Source organism: Microcaecilia unicolor, chromosome 1, assembly GCF_901765095.1.
Source record: "Microcaecilia unicolor chromosome 1, aMicUni1.1, whole genome shotgun sequence".
Classification (NCBI taxonomy): domain Eukaryota; kingdom Metazoa; phylum Chordata; class Amphibia; order Gymnophiona; family Siphonopidae; genus Microcaecilia; species Microcaecilia unicolor.
This window is the reverse complement of record NC_044031.1, coordinates 744312493-744340083: the sequence shown is the minus strand read 5'-3', so window position 1 is coordinate 744340083 and position 27591 is coordinate 744312493. Positions and strand designations below refer to the sequence as shown.

The 27591-nt window shown below is 45.2% G+C and overlaps 1 protein-coding gene across 1 annotated transcript in view; it reads left to right on the top strand.

The window, feature by feature from the left end:
* Positions 1–27591, top strand: part of AGBL1 (ATP/GTP binding protein like 1) — a 1046841-nt gene that overhangs the window by 238483 nt on the left and 780767 nt on the right. The window contains exons 12-13 of the mRNA XM_030192481.1: positions 11421–11504; positions 21312–21460. Of these exons, the coding sequence (XP_030048341.1) occupies positions 11421–11504; positions 21312–21460 (233 nt within the window). The remainder of the gene's footprint in view (positions 1–11420; positions 11505–21311; positions 21461–27591) is intronic.

Here is a 27591-nt window from a genome sequence, read left to right as displayed (position 1 = left end):
AGGAAATGATGGTTTTTAAACCAAAAATCCTTTCACTTGGGGGTACTTTCCTAGTTAAATTTCCCTGTAAGTGTATGATTACTATGCATGATGTTAATTACCTTTTTACGTGCCCTAAAAGACTACAAGAATTTGTTTTGGCTCGAGAGATTGTAAGGGATACCCCTGAACTGGTATCTCCTAGTTAAATGTGCTGACTAGGCTGCTTGATTCAAACTTCCATCTGGTCGTTAATTTAAGTTGATTAAGTTTATTGCTTTATATTATTTTCTTTCTTGGATCTTCTCCATTGTGGACTAATTATTTTGGTAGTTTCTTATTGTAATATATATAAAACAATTCTTTTGGATTGTATATACTTTGTGAATTCCATGCATTTTGATGTAATACCATCTTTATGTATTAAGTTGAAAATCATAAATAATAAAAAAAAAAGATCCAGACAACTGCAACAATTGCTGGTCATGGTGATCATGGGTATGTATTCTTCTGAACTAAAGATCTGGGTGTCATTGTAGATCAAAAGCTGAAATCTTCTGCTCAGTGTGCGGCGGCGGCCAAAAAAGCAAGCAGGATGCTAGGAATTATTAGGAAAGGGATGGCGAATAAGACTGAAAATACTATAATGTCTTTGCATCGCTCCATGGTGTGTCCGCACCTTGAGTATTGAGTTCCGTTCTGGTCGCCGTATCTCAAAAAAGATATTGCAGAATTAGAAAAAGTTCAAAGAAGAGCGACTAAAATGATAAAAGGGGATGGAACTCCTCTCGTATGAGGAAAGGCTAAAGAGGTTAGGGCTCTTCAGCTTGAAAAAGAGTTGGATGAGGGGTAGATATGATTGAGGTCTACAAAATCCTAAGTGGTGTAGAATGGGTAGAAGCAAATCGATTTTTTACTTGTTCCAAAAGTACAAAGACTAGGGGACACTCGAGGAAGTTACATGGAAATACCTTTAAAACAATTAGGAGGAAATATTTTTTCACTCAATGAATAGTTAAGCTCTGGAACTCTTTGCCGGAGGAGGTGGTAACAGCAGTTAGCTTATCTGAGTTTAAAAACGGTTTGGACAAATTCCTGCAGGAAAAGTCCATAGTCTGCTATTGAGACAGACATGGGAAGCAACTGCTTGCTCTGGGATTTGTAGTATGGAGTAGATTTCTGCCAGGTACTTGTGACCTGGCTTGGCCACTGTTTGGAAAAGAGGATACTGGGCTAGATGGACCTTTGGTCTGACCCAGTATGGCTACTCTTATGTTCTTATGAAATATGCAATACATATGTATTTTCTGGTCCTGCCCCAGTCCCACTTAAACGACACCCCCTTGCCAAATGTATGCATTGAAGATTTACATGTGCAAATTTCAGCTTTCTAAAATTGGGCATTAATGTTTATTCATAACTAGTAAAAAAGGCCCGTTTCTGACACAAATGAAACGGGCGCTAGCAAGGTTTTCCTCGGAGTGTGTGTGTTTGGGAGAGTGTATGTGAGAGTGAGTGTTTGAGAGTCAGAGTGAAAGTGTGAGTCCAATCCATGCTCCTCTGTCACCTGGCCCCTCCATTCATCCCTATCCAGCAATTCCGCTGTCTCCCTGAGGCCTGCCCTGCAATTCATATGCATCCATGGCCATCTGTCCCCTCCATTCATCCCTATCCAGCAATTCCCCTCTCCCTGAGTCCTGCCCTTCCAATCCATGCCCATCCATGCTCCTTTGTCACCTGGCCCCTCCATTTTTCCCTATCCAGCATTTCCCCTCTCTGCCTGAGGCCTGGCCTGCAATCCATATCCATCCATGGCCATCTGTCCCCTCCATTCATCCCTATCCAGCAATTCCCCTCTCCCTGAGTCCTGCCCTTCCAATCCATGCACCTCTGTCACCTGGCTCCTCCATTCATCCCTATCCACAATTCCCCTGTCTGCCTGAGGCCTGCCCTGCAATCCATATGCATCCATGCCCATCTGTGCCCTCCATTCATCCCTATCCAGCAATTCCCCTCTCCCTGAGTCCTGCCCTTCCAATCCATGCCCATCCATGCTCATCTGTCACCTGGCCCCTCCATTCATCCCTATCCAGCAATTCCGCTGTCTCCCTGAGGCCTGCCCTGCAATCCATATGCATCCATGGCCATCTGTCCCTTCCATTCATCCCTATCCAGCAATTCCCCTCTCCATGAGTCCTGCCCTTCCAATCCATGCTCCTTTGTCACCTGGCCCCTCCATTTTTCCCTATCCAGCATTTCCCCTCTCTGCCTGAGGCCTGCCCTGCAATCCATATCCATCCATGGCCATCTGTCCCCTCCATTCATCCCTATCCAGCAATTCCCCTCTCCCTGAGTCCTGCCCTTCCAATCCATGCTCCTCTTTCACCTGGCCCCTCCATTCATCCCTATCCAGCAATTCCCCTCTCTGCCTGAGGCCTGCCCTGCAATCCATATGCATCCATGCCTATCTGTGCCCTCCATTCATCCCTATCCAGCAATTCCCCTCTCCCTGAGTCCTGCCCTTCCAATCCATGCCCATCCATGCTCATCTATCACCTGGCCCCTCCATTTTTCCCTATCCAGCATTTCCCCTCTCTGCCTGAGGCCTGCCCTGCAATCCATATCCATCCATGGCCATCTGTCCCCTCCATTCATCCCTATTCAGCAATTCCCGTCTCCCTGAGTCCTGCCCTTCCAATCCATGCCCATCCATGCTCATCTGTCACCTGGCCCCTCCATTTTTCCCTATCCAGCAATTGCCCTGTCTCCCTGAGGCCTGCCCTGCAATCCATATCCATCCATGCCCATCTGTCCCCTCTATTCATCCCTATCCAGCAATTTCCCTCTCTCCCTGAGTCCTGCCCTCCCAATCCATGCCCATCCATGCTCCTCTGTCCCCTGCCCCCTCCATTCATCCCTTTCCAGCAATTGCCCTCTCTCCCTGAGCCCTGCCCTCCCAATCCATGCCCATCCATGCTCCTCTGTCCCCTGCCGCCTCCATTCATCCTTTTCCAGCAAGTCCCCTGTCTCCCTTCCATGACCCCCTCTTGCATCCATGCTCCTCTCTCTCCCATGTCCCAGCCTGGGCCGCCCTCTTCTTCCCCCCCCCCCTTCGCATCCATGGTGTCGTTTCTTCCCCTGCCCTCCCGCTCCCATTGTTTTTCTTTTGTGACCACCCTCTTCGCTCCCCCCAACATGGTTTTTATTTTTTTTTCTTGTTTTTAAATGTACCTCCGTGGTTCCGGCAGCGAAGCGTCAGGGAAGGAGGCGGTGCTCCCGACGTCTAGGTTTCCCTTCGCTGTGTTTCGCCTTCTTTTGACGTCATCCTTGACGTCAGAAGAAGGCGGAACACAGCGAAGGGAAGGCTAGACGTTGAGAGCGCCGCCTCCTTCCCTGACGCTTCGCTGCCGAGCGTTGCGATTGGATGAGTGTCATTGCTCCGCCCTCGACGTCATCACGTTTGACGCGTGGGCGGGGCAGACACAATGCGATCTCACCCCCTTCACTTTTGGCTAACAGAGGCTTCATTCGAACGTTGGAGGTGCGTTTTATATAGAGAGATATGCATGTAAATACCGAAATCACAAGAAGTGCTTCCAAAGAAGGACCATAGGCACTGCTCCCTCTAAGCTGAGCAGGAGTCCTCCACCTACAGTCCTGCCAGTGGGTGGTGCTGTTTCACTATCACATTTTCAATAGCATGGGATAAGCAAGTTCTACAGGACTCCAGGGAACCTGCCTTTCCCTAGCCATTGGAAACACAGTATTGAAACAGCACCCCCTTACTGGCAGCAATGCAGTTAGGGAATTCCTGCTCAGCTTAGAGGGAACAGTGACCATAGGGTACATGCAAAAAAATTGCATCTTCAAAGCTGGTGTAAATTTCTGTATCAGCATTTGTGTATTATTGGGGCTGGATCTGGGACCCTACGTTATAAAATCACATAGACGCTTACATTGCATTTATAAAATAGGTTTACAATAGCTGCCTTTTTTGGCTTAGAAATATAGAAACATAGAATCATGACGGCAGATAAAGGCCAGATGGCCCATCCAGTCTGCCCATCCTCTGCAACCCCCAACTCCTCCTCTTCCTAAGGGACCCCACGTGTTTATCTCACGCTTTCTTAAACTCTGACACAGTTCTCGACTCCACGACCTCCACTGGGAGGCCTTTCCACGCTTCCACTACCCTTTCCGTGAAATAATACTTTCTTAGATTCTTCCTAAGCCTATTCCTTCTTAACGTCATCATATTCCCCCTCGTTTCAGAGTTTAGTTAAAAAAAGCTCACTTCCTGTACATTAATGCCCTTCAGATATTTAAATGTCTCTATCATATCTCCTCTCTTCCAGTGTATACATGTTGAGGTTCTTAAGCCTGGCCCTATATTTTCTGTGTTCAAGACCGCTTACCAATTTTGTAGCCGTCCTCTGCACCGACTCCATTCTGTTTATATCTTTTCGTAGGTGTGGTCTCCAGAACTGCACACAGTACTCTAAATGGGGCCTCACCAGAGACCTCTACAAGGGCACTATCACCTCTTTTTTTTTTCCTGCTGGTCATCCCTCTTTTTATGCACCCAAGCATCCTTCTGGCTTTGACCGTCACTTTTTCTACCTGTTTGGAATCTTTAAGGTCATCAGACACAATTATCCCCAAGTCCCTCCCTTCCTTCGTACACAGAAGCACTTCACCCCCTATGTTGTACTGCTCCCTCGGATTCTCATGACTCAAGTGTATCACCCTGCATTTTTTTTTAGCATTAAATCTTAGTTGCCAAATATTGGACCATTCCTCCAGCTTCGCTAGGTCCTTCCTCATGTCATTCACACCCTCCAGGGTGTCCATCCTGTTGCAGAGTTTGGTATCATCCGCAAAGAGACAAACCTTACCAGACAGCCCTTCCGCAATATCATTCACAAAGAGCCGGTCCAAGGACCAATCCCTGCGACTTCTCACTTAGGCATCTCACATAGAAGTACCGCCATAATCTTGTTTACACAAAAACCTAGAAGCCTTGCTCTTTATGTACTAAAACCAATTTCCTCTGAAACTAATGGGTATTGTGTTACTGAATGTCTGAAGAATGTTTACAGTCTCACTCTCCTGCCCACTCCTCTTTCAGTCCATTGGGGATGCCCAGATGTCTGCAGGAAATGTTACTGTTTGCATGCTACATTAATACAGTAAAGAAAAACAGAACACTGCTAGATTAAACATTCTCGCCAGCAGCCAGAGAGTTGGAACTGTCCAGCTGTGCAAACACAGATGGGTACTTGTATTAGATGCGTACAGTTCTTAAGCTTGTTGGTTGATTAGCACACCCCTGACAGCTTTAAACTCTTTTTAGTGAGTTGTATCCTAGAATCAGTGATGATACGGTATTTTGGGTAAAAAGAACGGTAATAGGACCAATATAATCTTTAGAAATATTTAAGCTTGCAAAGAACATCGGGGAGATATCAAAAATAATTTATAAAGGTTAGCGAACTGGCTATGAATGAAATCAATTATATTGTTACCTTTGCGAGTCAATTTAGTGACAATAGTATAAAAATGGCAAATAGAAGAGGCCAGTGTTCAATCAAAACGGACTAATTTATATATTTGCAAAATTTATAGCTTGCATATTTGGGAAAAGCATCATAGTGGGGTAGTACAACTGAACAAATGCATGTTGGCATTAAACAAACAGACAGAAACCAGTAAAACCTTAGATAACAAAAGCGTAGGAATGGCACAGGACAACAAAAATCAGCAAAATACACAGCAACAGAGTACGAATGAGAGGGTAGGGTTAAACAGCCAAGAAGTTAAACAATCCAACACTGACACATCAAGATTTTAGCTTGAAGGAAGAGCAGCCTATCAAGTGAAATAAACCATAAACCATATTTATCGTGTGCTGTCTTGTGCAGTTAGCACAAGTGCAAGTGGTGATCAGTGTTTATTTTAAAGCACTGACCACTGTTGGTTCAATTAGACGCAGGTATTCAATGCCAGGCTATATCCCGGCGTCAACAGTGAATATCCAGGCCTATCTGGGCATGTCCTGGCTGCCAGCTCTTATTCTGGTCCTGATATTCAGCCGGGGCCTGCACAGCTTGGTAAAAGCGGCCCTTAGTGGCCTAACCTTTGCAATCAATCCTTTTAGCTTCTTTTTAACCATTTTCCTCATTTTATTATAGTCGCCCTTTCGAAAATTGAATGCAGCTACAGTAGATCTGCTTTGTGGCTTCATTCCAGATAGTAGCTCAGACTCGATCATGTTATGATCACTGTTTCCCAGGGGACCCAACACCATTACCTCTCGTACTATGCCCTGCATGCCACCAAGGACTAGATCTAAAATGGCTCCCCTTCTTGTCGGCTCCTGGACCAGTTGCTCCAAGAAGCAGCTGTTTATTACATCTAGGAAGTTTATCTCCCTGGCACTCCCTGATTTAATATTTATCCAGTTAAGTCCTCTCTGCTTATTGTGCTTTAAACTTCGCTGAGATGTTCTTAGGAAGGATAATATATTAAATATTGAAATAAACCATAAGTACATTCATTTTATGGCCCCTCAGTACTCTGTTCATCAAGTAAGTTACTCTTGTCTGTAGTCTTCTCCTCCACTACCAGACTCCATTCCTTCCATCTATGTCGTATGACTGGAATAGATTTCCTGAGTCAGTGTGTCATGCTCTGTCCCTAGACCTATTCAATTCCACCTTCAAAACCCACATTTTTGAGGCTGTTTTTAGCTCTTAACCCTACTACTACTTATCATTTCTATAGCGCTACAAGGCATACGCAGCGCTGTACACCATACACAAAGACAGTCCCTGCTCAAAGAGCTTACAATCTAGCTAAGACAGTACACAGACAGAACAATTAAGGGTAAGGGAATAAAGCGGTGAGGATAAAGGACAGGGCAAGTGAGTTAGGAGTCAAAAGCAGCGGTAAAGAGGTGGGTTTTGAGTTTGGACTTGAAAACGGCCAAAGACGGGGCTAGACGTACAGGCTCGGGAAGTCTATTCCAGGCGTGAGGTGCAGCGAGAATAAAAGGAACGGAGTCTTGAATTAGCAGTAGAGGAGAAAGGGACAGATAAGAGACATTTATCTACAGAACGGAGCACTCAAGGGGGGACATAGGGAGAGACAAGAGTGGAGAGGTACTGGGGAGCGGCAGAGTGAATGCACTTATAACCCCTTATTCACTTGTTCACTACGCAAGTGTGTTTTAATTATTCTCATAACGAATACCTCCCAAATCCCTTATTTCTCCTGTTGGTCTGTCTTGAATGGATTGTAACCTCTGTTGAGCAGGAACTGTCTCAGACATGTTTGTATAAAGCATTGTAGTACCATAGAAATAATAATAATAATTATTAGTAGTAACAGTAGTAGTGTTTTTTTCCATAAGCTCACCCCCAGAAATGCCTTCACTAAGGGGTCCTTTTACAAAGGTGTGCTAGCGGTTTTAGGGTGCTCTAATCATTAGCATATGCTAAATAGAAATATATGGACAACTCTGTTTAGCATATGCTTATTTTTAGCATGCGCTAAAAACGCTAGCGAGTTTTTGTAAAAGGACCCCTAAATGCAGGTGAAAGTAAGCATGTTGTGGAATAATGTATACACTTTTTTTTTAACTTTTAATTTTTATTGAGAGCTCCATAAAAAGCAACTGCTCTCTATATAATTCCCCTCCCTCCTTATTTATCCATATCTTGCTCCCTGACCAACCCTCCCTACTCCCTTCCCCCCTCCCCTCAGCTACACGCCCTCCATTCCCCAAACCCTCACATACACTCTATTATCTACAACGTTCATGTAACCACCCCTAGACGCTCCAGGTGTACCCATTCTGTCACTTCTTGATTAAAGTGCCCCACTCTGCGATCTGTCATTTTGTCCATCTCAGCCAACAACTTGATTTTCGCTATCCATTGCTGCTTGGTAGGACCCGTCTTGGACTTCCAATGGAGTGCTATGGTCGTCTTTGCCGCTGCCAAACAAAGGCGCTTTATACGTCTCTGCCACTTTAGCCCTCTTCTATTCCCCCATCCCAAGAGGCACCATTTAGGTTCACATGGAAATTCTCTGCCCAAAACCAGCGTGAGACTACGTGCAACTTCCCCCCCAGTGGCGTAGCCACAGGTGGGCCTGGGTGGACTCAGGCCCACCCAAAATTGTGACACTCTTGCTGTGGCTGGTGGGGATCCCCAAATCTTGCCAGCTGAAGATTTTCTGTCCTTGGGTAGTCCCCACTTCCAAATGTCAGCCAGCAGCACTTGCCTTGAACTGAAGCTGAGACTGACCCTTCTGCACATGCTCAGTTTTCGCACATGCAAAAGCACTGAACATGCATGGCCTGCCGGCAGTAGACATCAATTTGAAGCAAATGCTGCTGGCTGCTGTTTTGAAGAGTGCTGGCTGCATGAGGAGGAGGAGGAGGAAATCTTCAGCTGGCAGGGTTTGGGGATCCCCGCCAGTTCAAGTATTTAATATTTGGGGTTTGTGGGCAGGGAGGGGGGGGGATGAATTCCATGCCCACCCACCTTAGGCTCAGGCCCACCCAAAATTGGCCATCTGGCTACGCCCCTGTTCTCCCCAAAAGTCTTGCAAAGCTGTGCATGACCACCAAATATGCCAATATGTTCCCACCGCCCTCCCACATCGCCACTTTTATGTGTACTCTTGCCCCCAGATTCTATAAATGGCTTCCAAATTTGTGCACGATTCTGAGAATCCACATGCAAAGAAATTACTTAATGAGCCATGGACAACCAATAATGGACTGCTAACAATCAATTATTGATGTCAATTGGCCCTAATTTAGATCTGCATGTGAGGATCTGGCTGTGAGCAATTCTATAATGATCCACGCCCAAATCCTCTCACTTGCAACCCAGAGGGGGGCGTGGCCATGAGAGGGGCATGGGTGGGTCAATGGCATTCTAATGATTTACACACGGCGTTATAGAATGTGGAGGATCTGCGCCCAGGATGCAAAAATCCCCACTAGGAGCACCCATTAGAGCTGATTTTTTTTTTCTAGCACCTATTTTCAGTGTCATAATCCAGCCTGTGGTGGGCAATTTTCCATGGTTAACCTGCTTTTGAACATTTTATTTATTTATAGCATTTATATCCCACATTTTCCCACCCATGGGCAGGCTCAATGTGGCTTACATCAGTCTGCAAAAAACATACACCAATGTAGGAATGGATCCTCAGGAGCTTAGTCAAGATCGGGAGGCGGGGCTGGTGGTTGGGAGGCAGGGATAGTGCTGGACAGACTTGTACGGTCTGTGCCAGAGCCGGTGGTGGGCAGCGGGACAGGTGGTTAGGAGGCGGGGATAGTGCTGGACAGACTTGTACGGTCTGTGCCAGAGCCGGTGGTTGGGAGGTGGGGATAGTGCTGGGCAGACCTATACGGTCTGTGCCAGAGCCGGTGGTTGGGAGGAGGGGCAGGTGGTTGGGAGGCGGGGATAGTGCTGGGCAGACCTATACGGTCTGTGCCAGAGCCGGTGGTTGAGAGGAGGGGCAGGTGGTTGGGAGGCGGGGATAGTGCTGGGCAGACCTATACGGTCTGTGCCAGAGCCGGTGGTTGAGAGGAGGGGCAGGTGGTTAGGAGGCGGGGATAGTGCTGGGCAGACCTATACGGTCTGTGCCAGAGCCGGTGGTTGGGAGGAGGGGCAGGTGGTTGGGAGGCGGGGATAGTGCTGGGCAGACCTATACGGTCTGTGCCAGAGCCGGTGGTTGAGAGGAGGGGCAGGTGGTTGGGAGGCGGGGATAGTGCTGGGCAGACTTATACGGTCTGTGCCCTGAAGAGCACAGGTACAAATCAAAGTAGGGTATACACAAAAAGCAGCAAATATGAGTTATCTTGTTGGGCAGACTGGATGGACCGTGCAGGTCTTTTTATGCCGTCATCTGCTATGTTTACTATGTAGCTAACAATCAAAATCAATGAAGTAAAGAGAAGTCAGAGTGGAGTGGAGGAGTGGCCTAATGGTTATTGTAGCAGGTTGCGGACCTGGGGAACTGGGTTTGATTCTTGCCCATTTTCAAGTCCTTACTCAAAGCCCATCTCTTCTCCCTTGCTTTTGGCGCCTAACCACCTTCCCCATTCATGATACCTACACTGACTACATAGTTTGTTACCTTTAGATTGTAAGCTTTCTTGAGCAGGGACTGTCCTTCCCCATGTTTAAACTTGTACAGCGCTGCGTAACCCTAGTAGCGCTTTAGAAATGCTAAGTAGTAGTAGTAGTAGTACTGCTGCTTGATGGTCAGCAGTAGGTTGAGATCCTGGGGAACCAGGTTCAATTCCCTCTGCAGCATCATGTGACCCTGGGCAAGTCACTTAACCCTTCATTGCCCCAGGTACAACAGTAGTAGAATGTACTACTTAGACTATGAGCCCACTAGGGTCAGACCCAGCACCTGTAAAATGAAACTGTAAACCACTTAGGTCTAAGTGGTATATAAATACTTGAATGGATGTTGTTAAAACAACATAGCAGATGATGACAGTAAAAGTCCCATTGCCCCCATCTACTCTATCCCATCATTCTTGTCATGCTCTAAAAATAATACAAAAATAAAAATATCCCAGCTCTGCTGCCTGACATAGAAGTTTCACCTTTTGTAGGATACCCCTCATTTTCCAAAGCCAGTTTTTATTCATTTATTTGTACACTAGTAAAAAAGGCCCGTTTCGTAAACAAATGAAACGGGCGCTAGCAAGGCTATAGAGAGAGTGAGAGTGTGTATATGTATGTGTGTCTGTGTGTGTGTGTGTTTCTGTGTGAAAGAGAGTGTGCACAGGTAGGGTGAAAATGAAGAGACAGCAGTGAAATTTTACATAGGACAGCTGAACCATTTGAGGTGTGTTTGTGTGTCTGTGTGAGAGAGTGTGTATATGTGTGTCCCTCTATGTCCCGTCTGTATGTGTGTGTGTGTGTGTGTGAGAGAGAGAGAGGTGCTAGCAGTCCCTGTGATAGTGGTAGGTCAGTTGCTCATTATAGCCAGTTAAGAGTGAGAGTGTGTGCGTATGTGCTGGTTTCTTTCCTTCCCTCCTATGCCCTCCGTGTCTGTTGTTTGTGTGGAGAGAAGAGATCTATATGGTCCTTTTAGCGTTGCTGTTGACGTCGCGTAGCAACTGTGTGATGCTGGTTTTCATTGTTCCGCGATGTGTCTTATGTCACGTTCCGTCGCTTAGTAACGGGTTCGCGATGCGATTGGTTGAGTGTCATTGGTCTGCCCTCGATGTCATGACGTTTGATGCAGGGGGCGGGGGCAACACTCATGGGCGAATTCTGGGTTTCACCACCATGCATTTAGAACGTTGGGACTTGTGGAGGCTTCAGAATGTTGGAGGTGCGTTTTATATAGAGAGATGTATGTTTCTGAGCTAAGGGTGATGTTCATTTCTTTCTTTCCAGATCCAAAATTTTTGAAGATATCCAGCGCTTACTGAAGCCAGATGATATTCTTAACAGAGTTGTATTTGACTTGGATGATCCAAGGTACTTACGTTTTTATCTTGAACAGCTGCAAACTGAGTTTCAATTACTCTAAACCCTTTGTGTTTAAGTTCAGAAGGATTACATGCAATATAATATGAATATATAATATATATAATATGAAAGATAAAGGATATTGGGTCTTATGCATTTGGTTGTAACCTTTGCTTTCTTTATTATTATGATGATTACTGTTGATACTTTGCATTAGAGTATGTGGTGGATAATAAGGCCTTGCTTTAAAGGCAGGGGAAAATAGAACCCTTGATTCTATTAAGCATAACTTTTACGCCTGTTAGGAGTCCCCCATTTCAAATATAAAAGTTTAGTATCTGACAATGTTGATTATCTGTTTATACTTACAAACTACTACGACTTCAGTTTAATAAAGGAATTTATTCCTTCTATTTGACTGTGATAGTGGGACTCCGCAGACAGGCCTGGGCACTTAGTAAAACACAGCCACATAGGGGTTAAAAGTGAAAGTATAATATTTATTTACATGCCGATAGGGTTACCATTTGGCTCCGGAAAAAGGAGGACAGATTGAGCCAGTCTGGATTTTACTTCCATTGCTTTCAATGGAAGCAAAATCCTGACTGGCTCAATGTGTCGTCCTTTTTCTGGAATGATCTAATATGAAACTTCTTGGTGTCCAGTATAGATTCAATGTGCATTCAGAAAAACTTATTCACATCTATCTCAATCTAATACTTTAGCTTTTCTTTCACTTTAAATATACTTTATATACAATTCCCAGTGACCTCAGTGATGTTCACCGCCAACAATATGAATTTTTTGGCGATGTATATAACATCAAATCGGATACTGCCACTGTTATTCGAAACAAAACTTATTTCACTAACCAGAGTGGCTGAGAAACATTCAAATAAAACCGCACAGCATAGTAAGCAGATTCACATCGCAATATGTGGTTGTTCCGTTGATAAAGCCAAAGATGGCGAAACGGGACCCCGTCGGGCGCACAAGAGTGAAACCAGATTGCAAATGCATTGGCAGCACTAAAGGTAAGTGTTCGTTTGATGTGACGTTTTGTTTATTAAAGTTTAAATTGGAGTTTTTTTTCAGCCAATGAAGATTCCACCCTGGTTTAACAGACACGATTATGTTCTGAAACGGGAATACAGAGGCTTTTTCCTCCATTGATATAACACAATAGTAACTGTTGAATGTTTCTCAGCCACTCTGGTTAGTGATGTATATAACATCAACTTCTTCATAGATTCACTTTAAGGTAGCATTCTCTTTTTTTCTCAAATAAAGCTTGTATAATTTTTGTATAATTTTTTAAACTTATCTTTTTGAAAACTTGTCCAGTCGGACCCAGGGGTTCTATTGTCCGACATGCACGTTTCGCTCGAAAGCGAGCTGTCTCAAGGACATTCCCCCTGTAATCTTTTTAGCGCCAGCTCTGCATAATTACTTATCGGCTTTTTCTGGAGCCATATGGTAACCCTACATGCAGAGAAATATGTGACCTTTTCTCTACACAGGTCAGGGATACTAGATATACAAAGTCACTTCTTATACTCATAAACTCTCTCTCCCTTGGCCTGCTCCTGTGGGCCCATGATACACGTTTGGTCACCCCTCCACCAGGCAAACCAACCATCTTGTCTCTTCCTGGAATCTCTGCCATTCCAGTTTCAACATTTCACACTGGGTACCACTTGGCCCTGACTTCCCAATTCCCACTGTCAACCAGGTTGTAAGATAAACTTATTCTACCTCAAATCTGCTTCTGCTTCTGTCACAGGGTAGCAGACTCTGCTAAAGCCACCCTTCTTCCCCAGGCTCTTCCTGGTACTACAGCTCTGCTTGTCGCACTCTTGGAGTCCGCTGCACTCGGGGACTTCCCGATCTATTCAGTTTCGGGGCATTTAAAATCCTCCCTGCCTGAGCCCTGCCCCCTTGACTCAACAGGGTTGTTCCACCTACCCTAAGGTGGCACAGCTAGCATCCCCTGCTGTAAGGTGACGTAATTGCAATATCTGTGAGGGAGTGCTCTTCACTATGGGATCCGTTTACTAAGGTGCGCTGAAAAATGGCTCGCGGTAGTGTCGGCGTGGGTTTTGGGTGCACGCCAATCCATTTTTCAGCGCGCATGTAAAAAAAGCCCTTTTTTAAAAATTTTTGCCGAAAATGGACGTACGACAAAATCAAAATTGCCGCGCGTCCATTTTGGGGGGTGAGACCTTACCGCCAGCCATTGACCTAGTGGTAAAGTCTCACACGCGCCAAACGCCAGAAAATAAAAAAATATTTTTGGGGCATGCTTAGTGGATGCGCGCTAAAAATGAAATTATCGCAAGGGTCACATGGTAGCCATGCGGTAGCTCCATTTTGGCACACGTTGGGTGTGCGTAGACGCTTATGCGGCTTAGTAAAAGGGCCCCTCTATCACCCACTCCCTCACAGTGATACTGCCCTGTTTATAGACGTGCCCAGTTGCCTCATGCTCCATCCTCACTAGGGTCTGCTTGCAAGTAGCTTTGACATTCTGTATTTGTTACCAGTAAAGCACATCTATGTCTCTACTTTGTTTTAGCCCCCTTCAAAATTCTGATGAGCTGGATTCTTTAAAATTCTACTCCAAATTTGAATCGGGAAACCTCCGGAAAGCTGTGCAAATACGTGAGTAAGTAGACATCTTAAATGTTTATTGTTACTTTTCTGAGGGAAGGTTCAGACCTTGAAATTATGAATATTTTATCAGGGATGGGGGAGAGAGGCAAATCTCAACAGCAATACATGGAGTGGAGAGAAAAACATCCAAAAAGTAGCACGAAGCAGGAGATAAATGTTTTTCTTGCTGAAATGTCCAAATAGCTATTTTTGCAACACATTTTAAAGACGTTTTCCTGTGTAGTTCCTCTGCAATATGTCCAAATCACAAGGGGGCATGTCGGAGGCATGGTGAGAGTATGATTTGGGCATTCCCAAAACTTGGATGTTTTTCTGCCATAATAAGCACAGAAGCACATAAGCACCGCCATACTGGGAAAAGACCAAGTGTCCATCAAGTCCGGCATCCTGTCTCCGACAGCGGCCAATCCAGGCTTCAAGAACCCGGCACCCCCCCCCCCCAAAAAAAAAAAAAAAAAAGATTTTTTAATAATGTTCATTGGACTTTTCCCTCAGGAATCTGTCCAAACCCCCCTTAAACTCCGTAAGGCCAGCTGCTGAAACTACATTCTCCGGCAATGAGTTCCAGAGTCCAACTATACGCTGAGTAAAGAAACATTTTCTGCTATTTGTTTTAAATCTACCACATTCTAGCTTCATCTTGTGTCCCCTGGTTCTATTGTTGTTTGAAAGTGTAAACAAACGCTTCACATCTGTCCGCTCTACTCCGCTCATTATCTTGTAGACTTCTATCATATCACCCGTCAGCCACCTTTTCTCCAAGCTGAAGAGCCCTAACCTTCTCAGCCTTTCCTCATAGGGGAGTCGTTCCATCCTTTTATCATTTTCGTCGCCCTTCTCTGCACCTTCTCCAATTCCTTTATATCTTTTTTTGAGATGCGGCGACCAGAATTGGACACAATATTCGAGGTGCGGTCGCACCATGGAGCGATACAACGGCATTATAACATCCTTGTGTTTGTTTTCCATCCCTTTCCTAATAATACTTAACATTCTGTGTGCTTTCTTAGCCGCCGCAGCACACTGGAAGAAAGTAAAAACTTTCAGGGGCAAAAGTTAGATGTTTTGGTCTGGACCTGTTTCAGTCACGAATAAGTCACAAAAAGGTGCCCTAAATGACCAGAAGACCCCTAGAGGGATTAAGGCATGACCTCTCCCTTATTCCCACAGTGTTCACTGAGCCCCTCCCACCCCCCAAAGATGGGAAAGAAAGAGTACATACCAGCCTCTATGAAAGCATCTGATGTTATGGCCAGTCCTATTAGAGCAGCAAGCAGGTCCCTGGAGAAGTCTAGTGGCCCACAACCCAGTTTAACTGATACACTTGTGGTGTAAACTGTGAGCCATCCAAAAAGCAACAAAAAACTACTGTACCCAACCGAACCCCACAACAGGTGTCACCTATATGTGGGGGGCTCACAATACAATATAAGGGGGTAAGGGTGAAATGTGTACCTGGGACCTTTATGTGAAGTCCACTACAGTGCCCTCTAGGGTACCCCACTGCTGTGCTGAGATGTCTCTGGTGCCAGTCTACTACCCCCCCCCCCCCATATGTTTTTGTGCGTTTTTCCCTTGGACTTTTTTTTCTTTTTTCAAATAGTCACAAAAGTAAAACACACTGAGCACAAAATCTTTCTTCACCCAACGCGTAATTAAACTCTGGAATTAGTTGCTGGAGAACGTGGTGAAGGCGGTTAGCTTAGCAGAGTTTAAAAAGGGGTTAGATGGTTTCCTAAAGAACAAGTCCATAAACCACTACTAAATGGACTTGGGAAAAATCCACAATTCCGGGAATAACATGTATAGAATGTTTGTACGTTTGGGAAGCTCGCCAGGTGCCCTTGGCCTGGATTGGCCGCTGTCGTGGACAGGATGCTGGGCTCGATGGACCATTGGTCTTTTACCAGTGTGGCATTACTTATGTACATTTGTGAAACAAAAAGAGAGACCTTTTTCTGGTTCAGAAATGGCCATATTCGGTTAGATGTCATATCGAAAATGCCCTTTCCCATTAAGCCACATTTATATCTCCCTATTAATGCACATAAATAGTTCATTTTAGCGTGCACTAATGTGCTTGTGCAATCATGTGCACTATTGTTTAGTACCAAATGAGGCATGACTAGAATCACACGTGACAGCACAACACCTTAACAAATGTTGCCAAAGTTCACTATACCAATGGAAGTGTAGTTAAAATTCCTTGCTAAAAGAGTTAGTGAAATGGTCCTGTTTTTATATCAAGTCCCATTTCCCTTTCCCTTTTGTTCTGGGTGTTTGAACAAAAGCAAGGAATTCTTCAATGACATAGGAAGTCATATAGAATTCTTTATCAAAAGTTTAACAAAGACATATGGCAGAATCGGGGAAAGGTTTGTGCGTGTTTGATATGGGAATGTAAATGGGAAATTTCATTTATTATTTGGTCAACTTTTGACGTCCTATGCATTCAACTCCTACCCTGGAGGAAAGGAGAAACGGGGGTGATATGAAACAGACGTTCAAATATTTGAAAGGTATTAATCCGCAAACACACCTTTTCTGGAGACGGGAAGGCGGTAGAACTAGAGGACATGAATTGAGGCTGAAGTGGGGCAGACTCAGGAAAAATGTCAGGAAGTATTTTTTCATGGAGAGGGTGGTGGAGATGAAAATGGTAGTGGAATTCAAAAATACATGGGATAAACACAAAGGAATCCTGTTCATAAGGAATGGATCCACAGAAGCTTAGTGGAGATTGTATGGCAACACCGGTAATTGGGAAGCAAAGCTAGTCATGGCAGACTTCTACAATCTGTGCCCTGAAAATGGCAAGGATAAATCAAGGTCAGGTATATATATAAAGTAGCTCAAACAATGAGTTTATCTTGTTGGGCAGACTGGATGGACTGTGCAGGTCTTTATCTGCCTTCATCTACTATTTTACAATCAGGCTTATTTTCGAAAGAGAAGGGTGCCCATCTTTCGACACAAATCGGGAGATGAGCATCCTTCTATCAGAGGGTATTTCTAATCTCCTCCCCTCCATCATGTCCTCCGAGTCTGTTGACGAGGCTGTCTCCGCTTACAATGCCACTCTCTCCTCTGCTCTGGACACCCTTGCACCATCCACCTCCCGTCCCACAAGGCGTACTAATCCCCAGCCCTGGCTGACCCCTTGCATCCGTTACCTTCGCTCCTGCGCCCGATCTGCTGAACGCCTCTGGAGGAAATCTCGCACCCATTCAGATTTCCTTCACTACAAATTCATGCTATCCTCCTTCCAGTCCTCACTATTCCTTGCCAAACAGGACTATTACACCCAATTGACTAATTCTCTCAGCTCTAACCCTCGTCGTCTCTTCGCCACCCTTAACTCCCTCCTCAAAGTGCCCTCCGCTCCCACCCCCCCGTCACTCTCTCCTCAATCACTGGCTGACTACTTCCGCGACAAGGTGCAAAAGATCAACCTTGAGTTCACTACCAAGCCACCTCCTCCTCTTCACCCTTCAACCCTCTCCCTCAACCAACCAACCCAGACCTCCTTCTCCTCCTTTCCTGATATCTCCGAGGAGGAAACCGCCTGCCTTCTTTCCTCCTCAAAATGCACCACTTGTTCCTCTGATCCCATTCCCACCAACTTACTTAACACCATCTCTCCTACTATCACCCCCTCCATCTGTCATATCCTCAACCTCTCTCTCTCCACTGCAACTGTCCCCGACACCTTCAAGCATGCTGTAGTCACGCCACTCCTCAAAAAACCATCACTAGACCCTACCTGTCCCTCCAACTACCGCCCCATCTCCCTCCTACCCTTCCTCTCCAAGACACTTGAGCGCGCAGTCCACAGCCGCTGCCTTGATTTTCTCTCCTCTCATGCCATCCTTGATCCGCTTCAATCCGGTTTTCGCCCTCTTCACTCGACAGAAACAGCACTTTCTAAAGTCTGTAATGACCTGTTCCTTGCCAAATCCAGAGGCCACTACTCCATCCTCATCCTCCTGGATCTATCCGCCGCTTTTGACACTGTCAATCATGACTTACTTCTTGCCACACTGTCCTCATTTGGGTTCCAGGGCTCTGTCCTCTCCTGGTTCTCCTCCTATCTCTCCCACCGCACCTTCAAAGTTCACTCTCATGGATCTTCCTCCACCCCCATCCCCTTATCTGTTGGTGTTCCCCAGGGATCGGTCCTTGGACCCCTTCTCTTCTCAATCTACACCTCTTCCCTGGGCTCCCTGATCTCATCTCATGGTTTCCAGTATCATCTCTATGCTGATGACACCCAACTGTATCTCTCCACACCAGACATCACCGCGGAGACCCAGGCAAAGGTATCGGCCTGCTTATCCGACATTGCTGCCTGGATGTCCAACCGCCACCTGAAACTGAACATGTCCAAGACCGAGCTTATCGTCTTTCCACCAAAACCCACTTCTCCTCTTCCTCCACTTTCTATCTCAGTTGATAACACCCTCATCCTCCCCGTCTCATCTGCCCGCAACCTCGGAGTCATCTTTGACTCCTCTCTCTCCTTCTCTGCGCATATCCAGCAGATAGCCAAGACCTGTCGCTTCTTCCTCTTTAACATCAGCAAAATTCGCCCTTTCCTCTCTGAACACACCACCCGAACTCTCGTCCACGCTCTCATTACCTCTCGCCTGGACTACTGCAACTTACTCCTCACCGGCCTCCCACTTAGCCATCTATCCCCCCTTCAGTCTGTTCAGAACTCTGCTGCACGTCTCATATTCCGCCAGAACCGATATACTCATATCACCCCTCTCCTCAGGTCACTTCACTGGCTTCCGATCGGATACCGCATTCAATTCAAGCTTCTCCTTCTTACCTACAAATGCACTCAGTCTGCTGCCCCTCACTACCTCTCTACCCTCATTTCCCCTTACGTTCCCGCCCGTAACCTCCGTTCACAGGATAAATCCCTCCTCTCTGTACCCTTCTCCACCACCGCCAACTCCAGGCTCCGCTCATTCTGCCTCGCCTCACCCTATGCTTGGAACAACCTTCCTGAACCCTTACGCCAAGCCCCCTCCCTGCCCGTCTTCAAGTCTTTGCTTAAAGCCCACCTCTTCAATGCTGCGTTCGGCACCTAACCCTTACCGTTCAGTGAATCCAGACTGCCCCAATTTGACTGCCCCTATCGGACCGACCGTTCACTTGTCTATTAGATTGTAAGCTCTTTGAGCAGGGACTGTCTCTCTTTGTTAAATTGTACAGCGCTGCGTAACCCTAGTAGTGCTCTAGAAATGTTAAGTAGTAGTAGTAGTAGTAGCCGATTTTGGGCGTCCCCAACTGCTTCCTGTCGCAGGGACGACCAATGTTCCTGGGGCATGTCGGAGGCGTAGTGAAGGCGGGACTGGGGCGTGCCTAACAGATTGGCGTCCTCAAGCGATAATGGAAAAAAGAAGGGCGTCCCTGACGAACACTTGGCCGGCTTTACTTGGTCCTTTTTTTATGACCAAGCCACAAAAATGTGTCCTAAATGACCAGATGACCACTGGAGGGAATTGTGGATGACTTCCCCTGACTCCCCCAGTGGTCACTATCCACCTCCCACCCCGAAAAAAAACATTAAAAACTTTTGTCTTTTTTTTTTAAGAGTATGAGTGAAGAACGTCCTTTGCTATGTTTCCGTCCCTGTGATGCAGTTGAGGATGTCCAAAATGTGGATGTTTCTGTGAGAATGCTATGCCTCTGACACCCCCTTTATTTATTTGGATTCTGGGTCACATGTAGCAGCAGTGGAATTTGAACCTGCCACCTCTGGATTGCAAGACCAGTGCTCTACCCACTAGGCCACTTCTCCACTCCTACATCCCACTCCACTCCCTTGAAATTTGGCCATCCCTGAGGGAAGGGGGGCAGTATGCAGGTCCATGGGGGAAGGTATGTGTGTGTCTGCGGAGGCATAACGAAGGCGTGGACATCCTTCTTTCAAACATTTTGGACGTCCTGAACTGCTCCCACCCCCACAGGGACGGCCAAATTTCAAGGGAGTGGAATGGAGTGGCGGAGTGGCCTAGTGGTTAGAGCACTGGTCTTGCAATCCAGAGGTGGCCGGTTGAAATCCCACTGCTGCTACTTGTGATCCAAAATCCAAATAAATAAAGGGGGTGTCAGAGGCATAGCAAAGGCATGGATGTCCTTCTTACAGAAACATCCACATTTTGGACGCGTCGCTGACATCCTTCACACCCATATTCTTAAAAAAGACATCCCTGACGAGCACTTGGACGTTTTCACGTGGACTTGTGTTTTTCTATGGTTGTAGACGGCTATTATACACGCAGCTTGTCTGCATGTATGAAGCCGTCTTTGACATGCACAGAGCAACCAAGCATAACGCTTGACTGCTCTGCACTGGCTTCCCCTCCTTAGGAAGGAAATCATGTGCAAATGAACTAACAGCGTGCAGCTTATTTGCATGCGATTTCCTTCATGCATGCCCGTTCCTTTCTGAATTGCTAAGGGATCGGTAAGGGAAGGGCTTTTTCCGTTCAGTTAGTGGGACCAGTGCACTACGAATACTGGCTCCTCCCATGACCAAATGGCTTGGATTTGGTCGTTTCTGAGATGGATGTCCTCGCTTTCCATTATCGCTGAAAATCAGAAATGACCAAGTCCTGGGGACGACCATCTCTAAGGTTGACCTAAATTTGCTGATTTGGGCGTCCCCGACCGTATTATCGAAATTAAAGATGGCCGCCCATCTTGTTTCGATAATACGGGTTTCCCCGTCCCTTGCTGGAGCCGTCCTGCGAGGAAGGCCCCAGGAAAACTTGGGCGTCCCTTTCGATTATGCCCCTCCACGTAAAAGAAAGGTAAAAGCCAACGTAATACACACACACACACAAACAAACAAATAACACCGTTTCAAGACTTCAGTGACTCTGTTGATTGATATCTATTTTTTACTGTTCCATGAAAGATAAAGTGAATGCCACTGAAGCTATTCCACACATGAATACTCGAGATCAAGAAATCATAGTGTTCTCAATCAGAAAGTAGTCAACATGACTTTGCATCTAAGAACATTACACATGTACCAACAATAATGATGTGCTACAGTGATACAAACCTTTTCTTCTCTCTAATTCACAGCTTGCCACTCTAATGTCTCACTTGTTTGCTTTATAGGTTTGAATATGACTTGATTATGAATACAGATATTAACACTTATCTGCATCATCAGTGGTTCTACTTCGAGGTGAGCTTAATGAAGGCTGGTGTACCTTATCGTTTCAATATCCTCAACTGCGAAAAATTCAACAGCCAGTTTAATTACGGTAAGGGTTTGAATCAGGTGTTGAAGTTAATTCTGCAAATTTTCTACATTTGCACAGAGTTTGCTATAGACTCAAAGGAATTTATACACAAATCTGTTGATATCAAGGATCTGAGCTGACATAAGATAAGTGCATTTCTTTAGTCTGGTTAGAGTGGATATAAAATTACAAAAATATAAAATATTTTGAAAATGGAAAGACCATTGACAATGATGGTGTCTAAATCTTGATTAGATTAGTTATACTCATTAAGTAGCACCGCTGAGGTCTTTGATAAGTTATTCTGTGTTACATTTTGTCAACTCCAGTAGTCATTAAAGTAGATTGAAAGTGTGGCCATTATATCTGCTTGAGTGCAGGTGTAAATGTATGGGAGCAGAATATGCACAACCACACAAAGGTGGAGGAACGTTCAGTCCCTACGTGTGTCAGCAAGATAACATCCAAGGAGTAGGGTAAATTGGCTCTTCCGAAAAAGCAAGGGAGATGTTCGTTCAAAAGGTGATCTTTATTGACGCAATTCAAATGACTCGAAACAGCTGCTGTGTTTCGGCATCAGAAAACCTTCTTCAGGAGTCTCCCAGTGTTCGTTGTGCGGATGTAGGTATTATTTCCAAGTTCATATGCATAAGGTCATATGAGTAATATCGGTCAGGGGTAAGTGGGCGTACATGAAAACTTCTGACAGGGAAAAAAAAGCCAGCCAGCAGCTGTGTTGAGTCATTTGAATTGTGTCAGTAAAGGTCACCTTTTGAACGAGGGTCTCCTTTGGTTTTTTTGGAAGAGCCAATTTATCCTACTCCTTGGATTTTATCTAGCAGAATATGCACAATCATGTACAGTACACTTTATAAAGCACAAGAGTAAATCTGGACTCTCATGCCCTCTCTGCCCCTGATCACACCTTCCCCTGGATTCTAAATAAGTCATCCAAAGTTGAACACCCAAATTGGGCGCAGAGTCCAGATTATAAGTACATAAGTAATGCCATACTGGGAAAAGACCAAGAGTCCATCGAGCCCAGCATCTTGTCCACGACAGCGGCCAATCCAGGCCAAGGGCACCTGGCAAGCTTCCCAAACATACAAACTTTCTATACATGTTATTCCTGGGATTTTGGATTTTTCCAAGTCCGTTTAGTAGTGGTTTATGGACTTGTCCTTTAGGAAACCGTCCAACCCCTTTTTAAACTCTGCTAAGCTAACCGCCTTCACCACATTTTCCAGCAATGAATTCCAGAGTTTAATTACACGTTGGGTGAAGAAAATTTTTCTCTGATTTGTTTTAAATTTACTACACTGTAGTTTAATCGCATGCCCCCTAGTCCTAGTATTTTTGGAAAGCGTGAACAGACGCTTCACATCCACCTGTTCCACTCCACTCATTATTTTATATACCTCTATCATGTCTCCCCTCAGCTGTCTCTTCTCCAAGCTGAATAGCCCTAGCCTCCTTAGTCTTTCTTCATAGGGAAGTCGTCCCATCCCCGCTATCATTTTAGTCGCCCTTTGCTGCACCTTTTCCAATTCTACTATATCTTTCTTGAGATGCGGCGACCAGAATTGAACACAATACTCAAGGTGCAGTCACACCATGGAGCGATACAACGGCATTATAACATCCTCACACCTGTTTTCCATACCTTTCCTAATAATAGCCAACATTCTATTCGCTTTCCTAGCCGCAGCAGCACACTGAGCAGAAGGTTTCAGTGTGTTATCGACGACGACACCCAGATCCCTTTCTTGCACGTAAACCAGGGGCGTATCTGAAAGTCGGCGGTAGCGGGGGCCGAAGCCAGAGTGAGGGGGCACATTATAGCCCCCCCCAGCCGTTGCCGCCGCCGCCATTTCCGACCCCCCCCTGCCGCCGTGGGTACCTTTGCTGGTGGGGGTTGGGGTCCCCCACCAGCCGAGGTCCGCTTCCTCCTGCCGCTGCGAGGTTTTTTAAGTTCATCGGGATTCGTCCTCCGTCACTCTGTGCTGCTGTTCAAAGAAGCTGCTAGCTGAATGCAGTTTCGGACTGAGTCTGACGTCGCTGCTGCACGTTGTACATGCAGGACGTCAGACTCATGTACAACGTGCAGCAGCGACGTCAGACTCAGTCCGAAACTGCATTCAGCTAGCAGCTTCTTTGAACAGCAGCACAGAGTGACGGAGGACGAATCCCGATGAAGAACTTAAAAAACCTCGCAGCGGCAGGAGGAAGCGGACCTCGGCTGGTGTGGGTTGGGGGTCCCCCACCAGCAAAGGTACCCACGGCGGCAGTAGGGGGGTCCAGGGCGAAATCTGCGGGGGCCCAGGCCCCTGTGGCCCCACGCAGATACGCCCCTGGCGTAAACTAGTCAGTACTACTTCAACTTATCATTTCTATAGCGCTGGGTGCTAACAAACAATTATTGGCCTTACTTGGAGTTAATTGGCACTAATTTAGATCTAGGCATGCATCTACCTGTTCTGTAATGCTGCACACCCGAAATGGCTTGTTCACATCCCAAAAGGGGGGCATGGCCATGGTAGGGGTATGGGTGAGTGTCAGGGGTGTTACGGTTATTTGAGCTCTGTGTTATAAAATGCTGGGGTTATACTCAACTTGCACACCAGGATTTACACCAGGTTTCAACAGGCTTCAGTCGTTGCGCCTAAAGTTGGACACAGGATCTGCTCTAAGCGCTATTCTATAAAGGGCACTCAGCCCGGCGCACTCTTTACAGAATAGAACTCAAGAATAGATTTTTCCCAGCGCCTAAGTTTGAGCATCATCTATAGACTTTACCCCTTATTATAGTTTATAGTTCATACAGGTGTCCTTTTACTAAGGTGCGCTGAAAAATGGCCACGGTAGAGTAGGTGCGTGTTTTGGATGAGTGCAGATCCATTTTTCAGCGCACCTGTAAAAAAAGCCTTTTTAAAATTTTGACTGAAAATGGACGTGCGGCATTAGACGTGCCATTGATTTAGCGGTAAGGTCTCATGTGTTAACCGGGCGGTAATGGTCTACACACGTTAAATGCCTTTTAACGCCCAGTAGCACCGCACGCCAGAAAATAAAAATTATTTTCTGACGTATGTAGTGGACGTACGTCAAAAATGAAATTACCACCCTGGCCATGTGGTAGCCGGGTGTTAACTCTGGAATGGCGTGCATTGGGAACGCATAGGCGCTTACGTGGCTTAGTAAAAGGGCCCCATATTGCCTTACATAATACATTATCAAAGCGGTTTGCAATAAAATGCAAGAAAAGAAAAGAACTACAGTAAAAAATATGAAAGCACACAGAGCAGCCATATCTAAATCTAGAAAAGAAAATTAATAACTCTCCCTAATTAACGGTAGAGAAAGCCAATGAAAACAAATAAGCTTTCAATAATCACTTAGAACACATCAAACAACGTTCTGCCCTCAACCTTAGGGAAAGCTTATTCCAAAGGACAGGGACCATTACAGAAAATACTCGCTGATGTGAACTGTTCAGCAGGGCCACTGTAAGCCCAGGAATACCCAAACATAAGGATTCTGAAGAACATCAATCCCTAACAGGTAAAATGTTATTAATTTCCTCAAGGGCGATGATACTTGCTCATAATATTCCTTCCCCCCAATTCTGTATATCGCGCCTTCATTTCTGTGCAGAAATCCAAGCATATTCTGTAACAATGTGCATAACTTAATTGGTTAACTAGCTAATCAGCACTGTCAATTGGATGTTAACAAGCAATTATCAGAATTAATTGGCATTAATTACGACTTACGCATACAACTCACTAATAAATGTATTCTGTAACGTGGTGTTCGTAAATTCCAAGTCACACAGTTGAAAAGGGGGCATAGTTATGGACGTGGAAAGGGTGTTTCTAAAATCTATGTGCAAAGAAAAGCTACGAGAATGGTATGGGATTTGCGTTACAAGACGTATGAGGAGAGACTTGCCGACCTGAACATGTGTACCCTGGAGGGTGATATGATACAGATGTTCAAATATTTGAAAGGTATTAATCTGCAAACGAACCTTTTCCGGAGATGCAAAGGCGGTAGAACGAGAGGACATGAAATGAGATTGAAGGGGGGCAGACTCAAGAAAAATGTCAGGAAGTATTTTTTCACGGAGAGAGTAGTGGATTCTTGGAATGCCCTCCCGCGGGAGGTGGTGGAGATGAAAACGGTAACGGAATTCAAACATGCGTGGGCTAAGCATAAAGGAATCCTGTTCAGAAGTAATGGATCCTCAGGAGCTTAGCCGAGATTGGATAGCAGAGCCGGTAGTGGGAGGCGGGACTGGAGGTTGGGAGGCAGGGATAGTGCTGAGCAGACTTATACGGTCTATGCCAGAGCTGATGGTGGGAGGCGGGGATAGTGCTGGGCAGACTTATACGGTCTGTGCCCTGAAAAGGACAGGTAGCAATCAAGGTAAGGTATACACAAAAAGTAGCACATATGAGTTTATCTTGTTGGGCAGACTGAATGGACCGTGCAGGTCTTTTTCTGCCGTCATCTACTATGTTACTATGTTACTATGTGCTAATATAGGCATCAGGATTTACACCAAGTAAAACATGGCCTAAATGGCTGTCTCCAAAATTTGGTCGCATGGAGAGGCACTTGGTGTATTCTATATACCATGTGGAAATTTAAGCCTATTCTATAAAATTTAGGCATACTTTAGAGAATACGCCCAGGCGTATTTTTTTTACTGTGCGGATTTTTCAGGCACCATATATAGAATCTAGCCCCTTATGTGTAAGGACCAAAATTTTAAATTGTATTCTGAAGCTTACCGGTAACCAACGATAATGAATAAAAAGTGGGATAATGTGCTCCTGGTTTTATATTATTCAAGGATGTGCTGGCTTGTACTCTTCATACGTCTAGGCATGAATTAATCTTATAAGAGCCCACTTACATGTGAAAATATTTTAAAAGATTATTTAGATTGTAAGCTCTTTTGAGCAGGGACTGTCTCTTTGTATCAGGTGTTCAGCGCTGCGTGCGTCTGGTAGCGCTATACAAATGCTAATAATAATAATAATTACCCTCGAAAAGATCCTGATTGGCTATTTGAGAAATATCCCCTTCAAACACTTGATTGATGAGACAGGTTTTTGTCCGCTGTACTAAAAAATGACAACCATCTCTGCATTAGCTGTGGCCTGAACCTTTGAAATCAAACCACCCCTCTTTTTTTTTCCAAATGCAGAACAGTTCTCATAAGTAGGGTTGGGAATTCAACCTCTATTCCTTTTGATTTTGGGTCGTTCCCTTAATTCCAGTTCCTTTTTGTTCTAGCAAAAAAAGGTGCTGGTACTCAAATGGTAGACCACCCTTCAGGGATGGGGGGTGATCACTGAAGGACCCGCCCCATAATAGCCAGGCCCCCTGCAACCAGTCACAGAATCTATGACAAGGCAGAATTGGTGTGTAGAGCCTGAGCTCTTTCATTAAAACTTGGTGTCCGTGGGTCAATTTTAGCAGACAACGGAAAAGGTGCCGGTACTCAGTACCCCCAAGTACCCCCTCAAGAAAAGCCCTGCTTAATTCTAAGGAGCTGTTTTCTAATCAGTTGTCTATTTTCACTTGTCTAAATGTAGAGCTACTTCAAAACTTTATATTCAGCAGTAAGAATCTGAGATATCAAAAGAGGTGTGCTTCCTCCTGATAGACTTCAGAGCTACAAAATTCGAAGGGCAAGAAACAGCTGACCTCATCATTAGAAAAGGTGGTTTCTGCTGTAATCCATATGATATTTCTGTTTTATAGCTGGTCCCTTCAGAGCGAGGGGAATAACATTTCTGGTGTGCAAGGAAAAATGTAACATGAAAAATGATTTAATTTTTAGCTTATGTACTGTGTGTTAAAGAATGGAATGGTTTGAATAGCTGTGGGAACAACTGTGAGATTTATGGTTTGGACCTATAGTACAGTATCGGGTTTTTAGTTGTCAGTATATTAAACTGTATGATTAAATTAACCTCTTGCTAGCTGTTAACATATATCATGATACCTTCAGGGTTTATCTTCAGTTGGTCAGGTTCGTGCTTCATACAAACATAATCAAAAGTGAAAATGCTCTTTCTGAATTCTAGTGTAGAGGAGCATGGTAGCCGTGTTAGTCCACTCTTAAGGTTATCAATAGA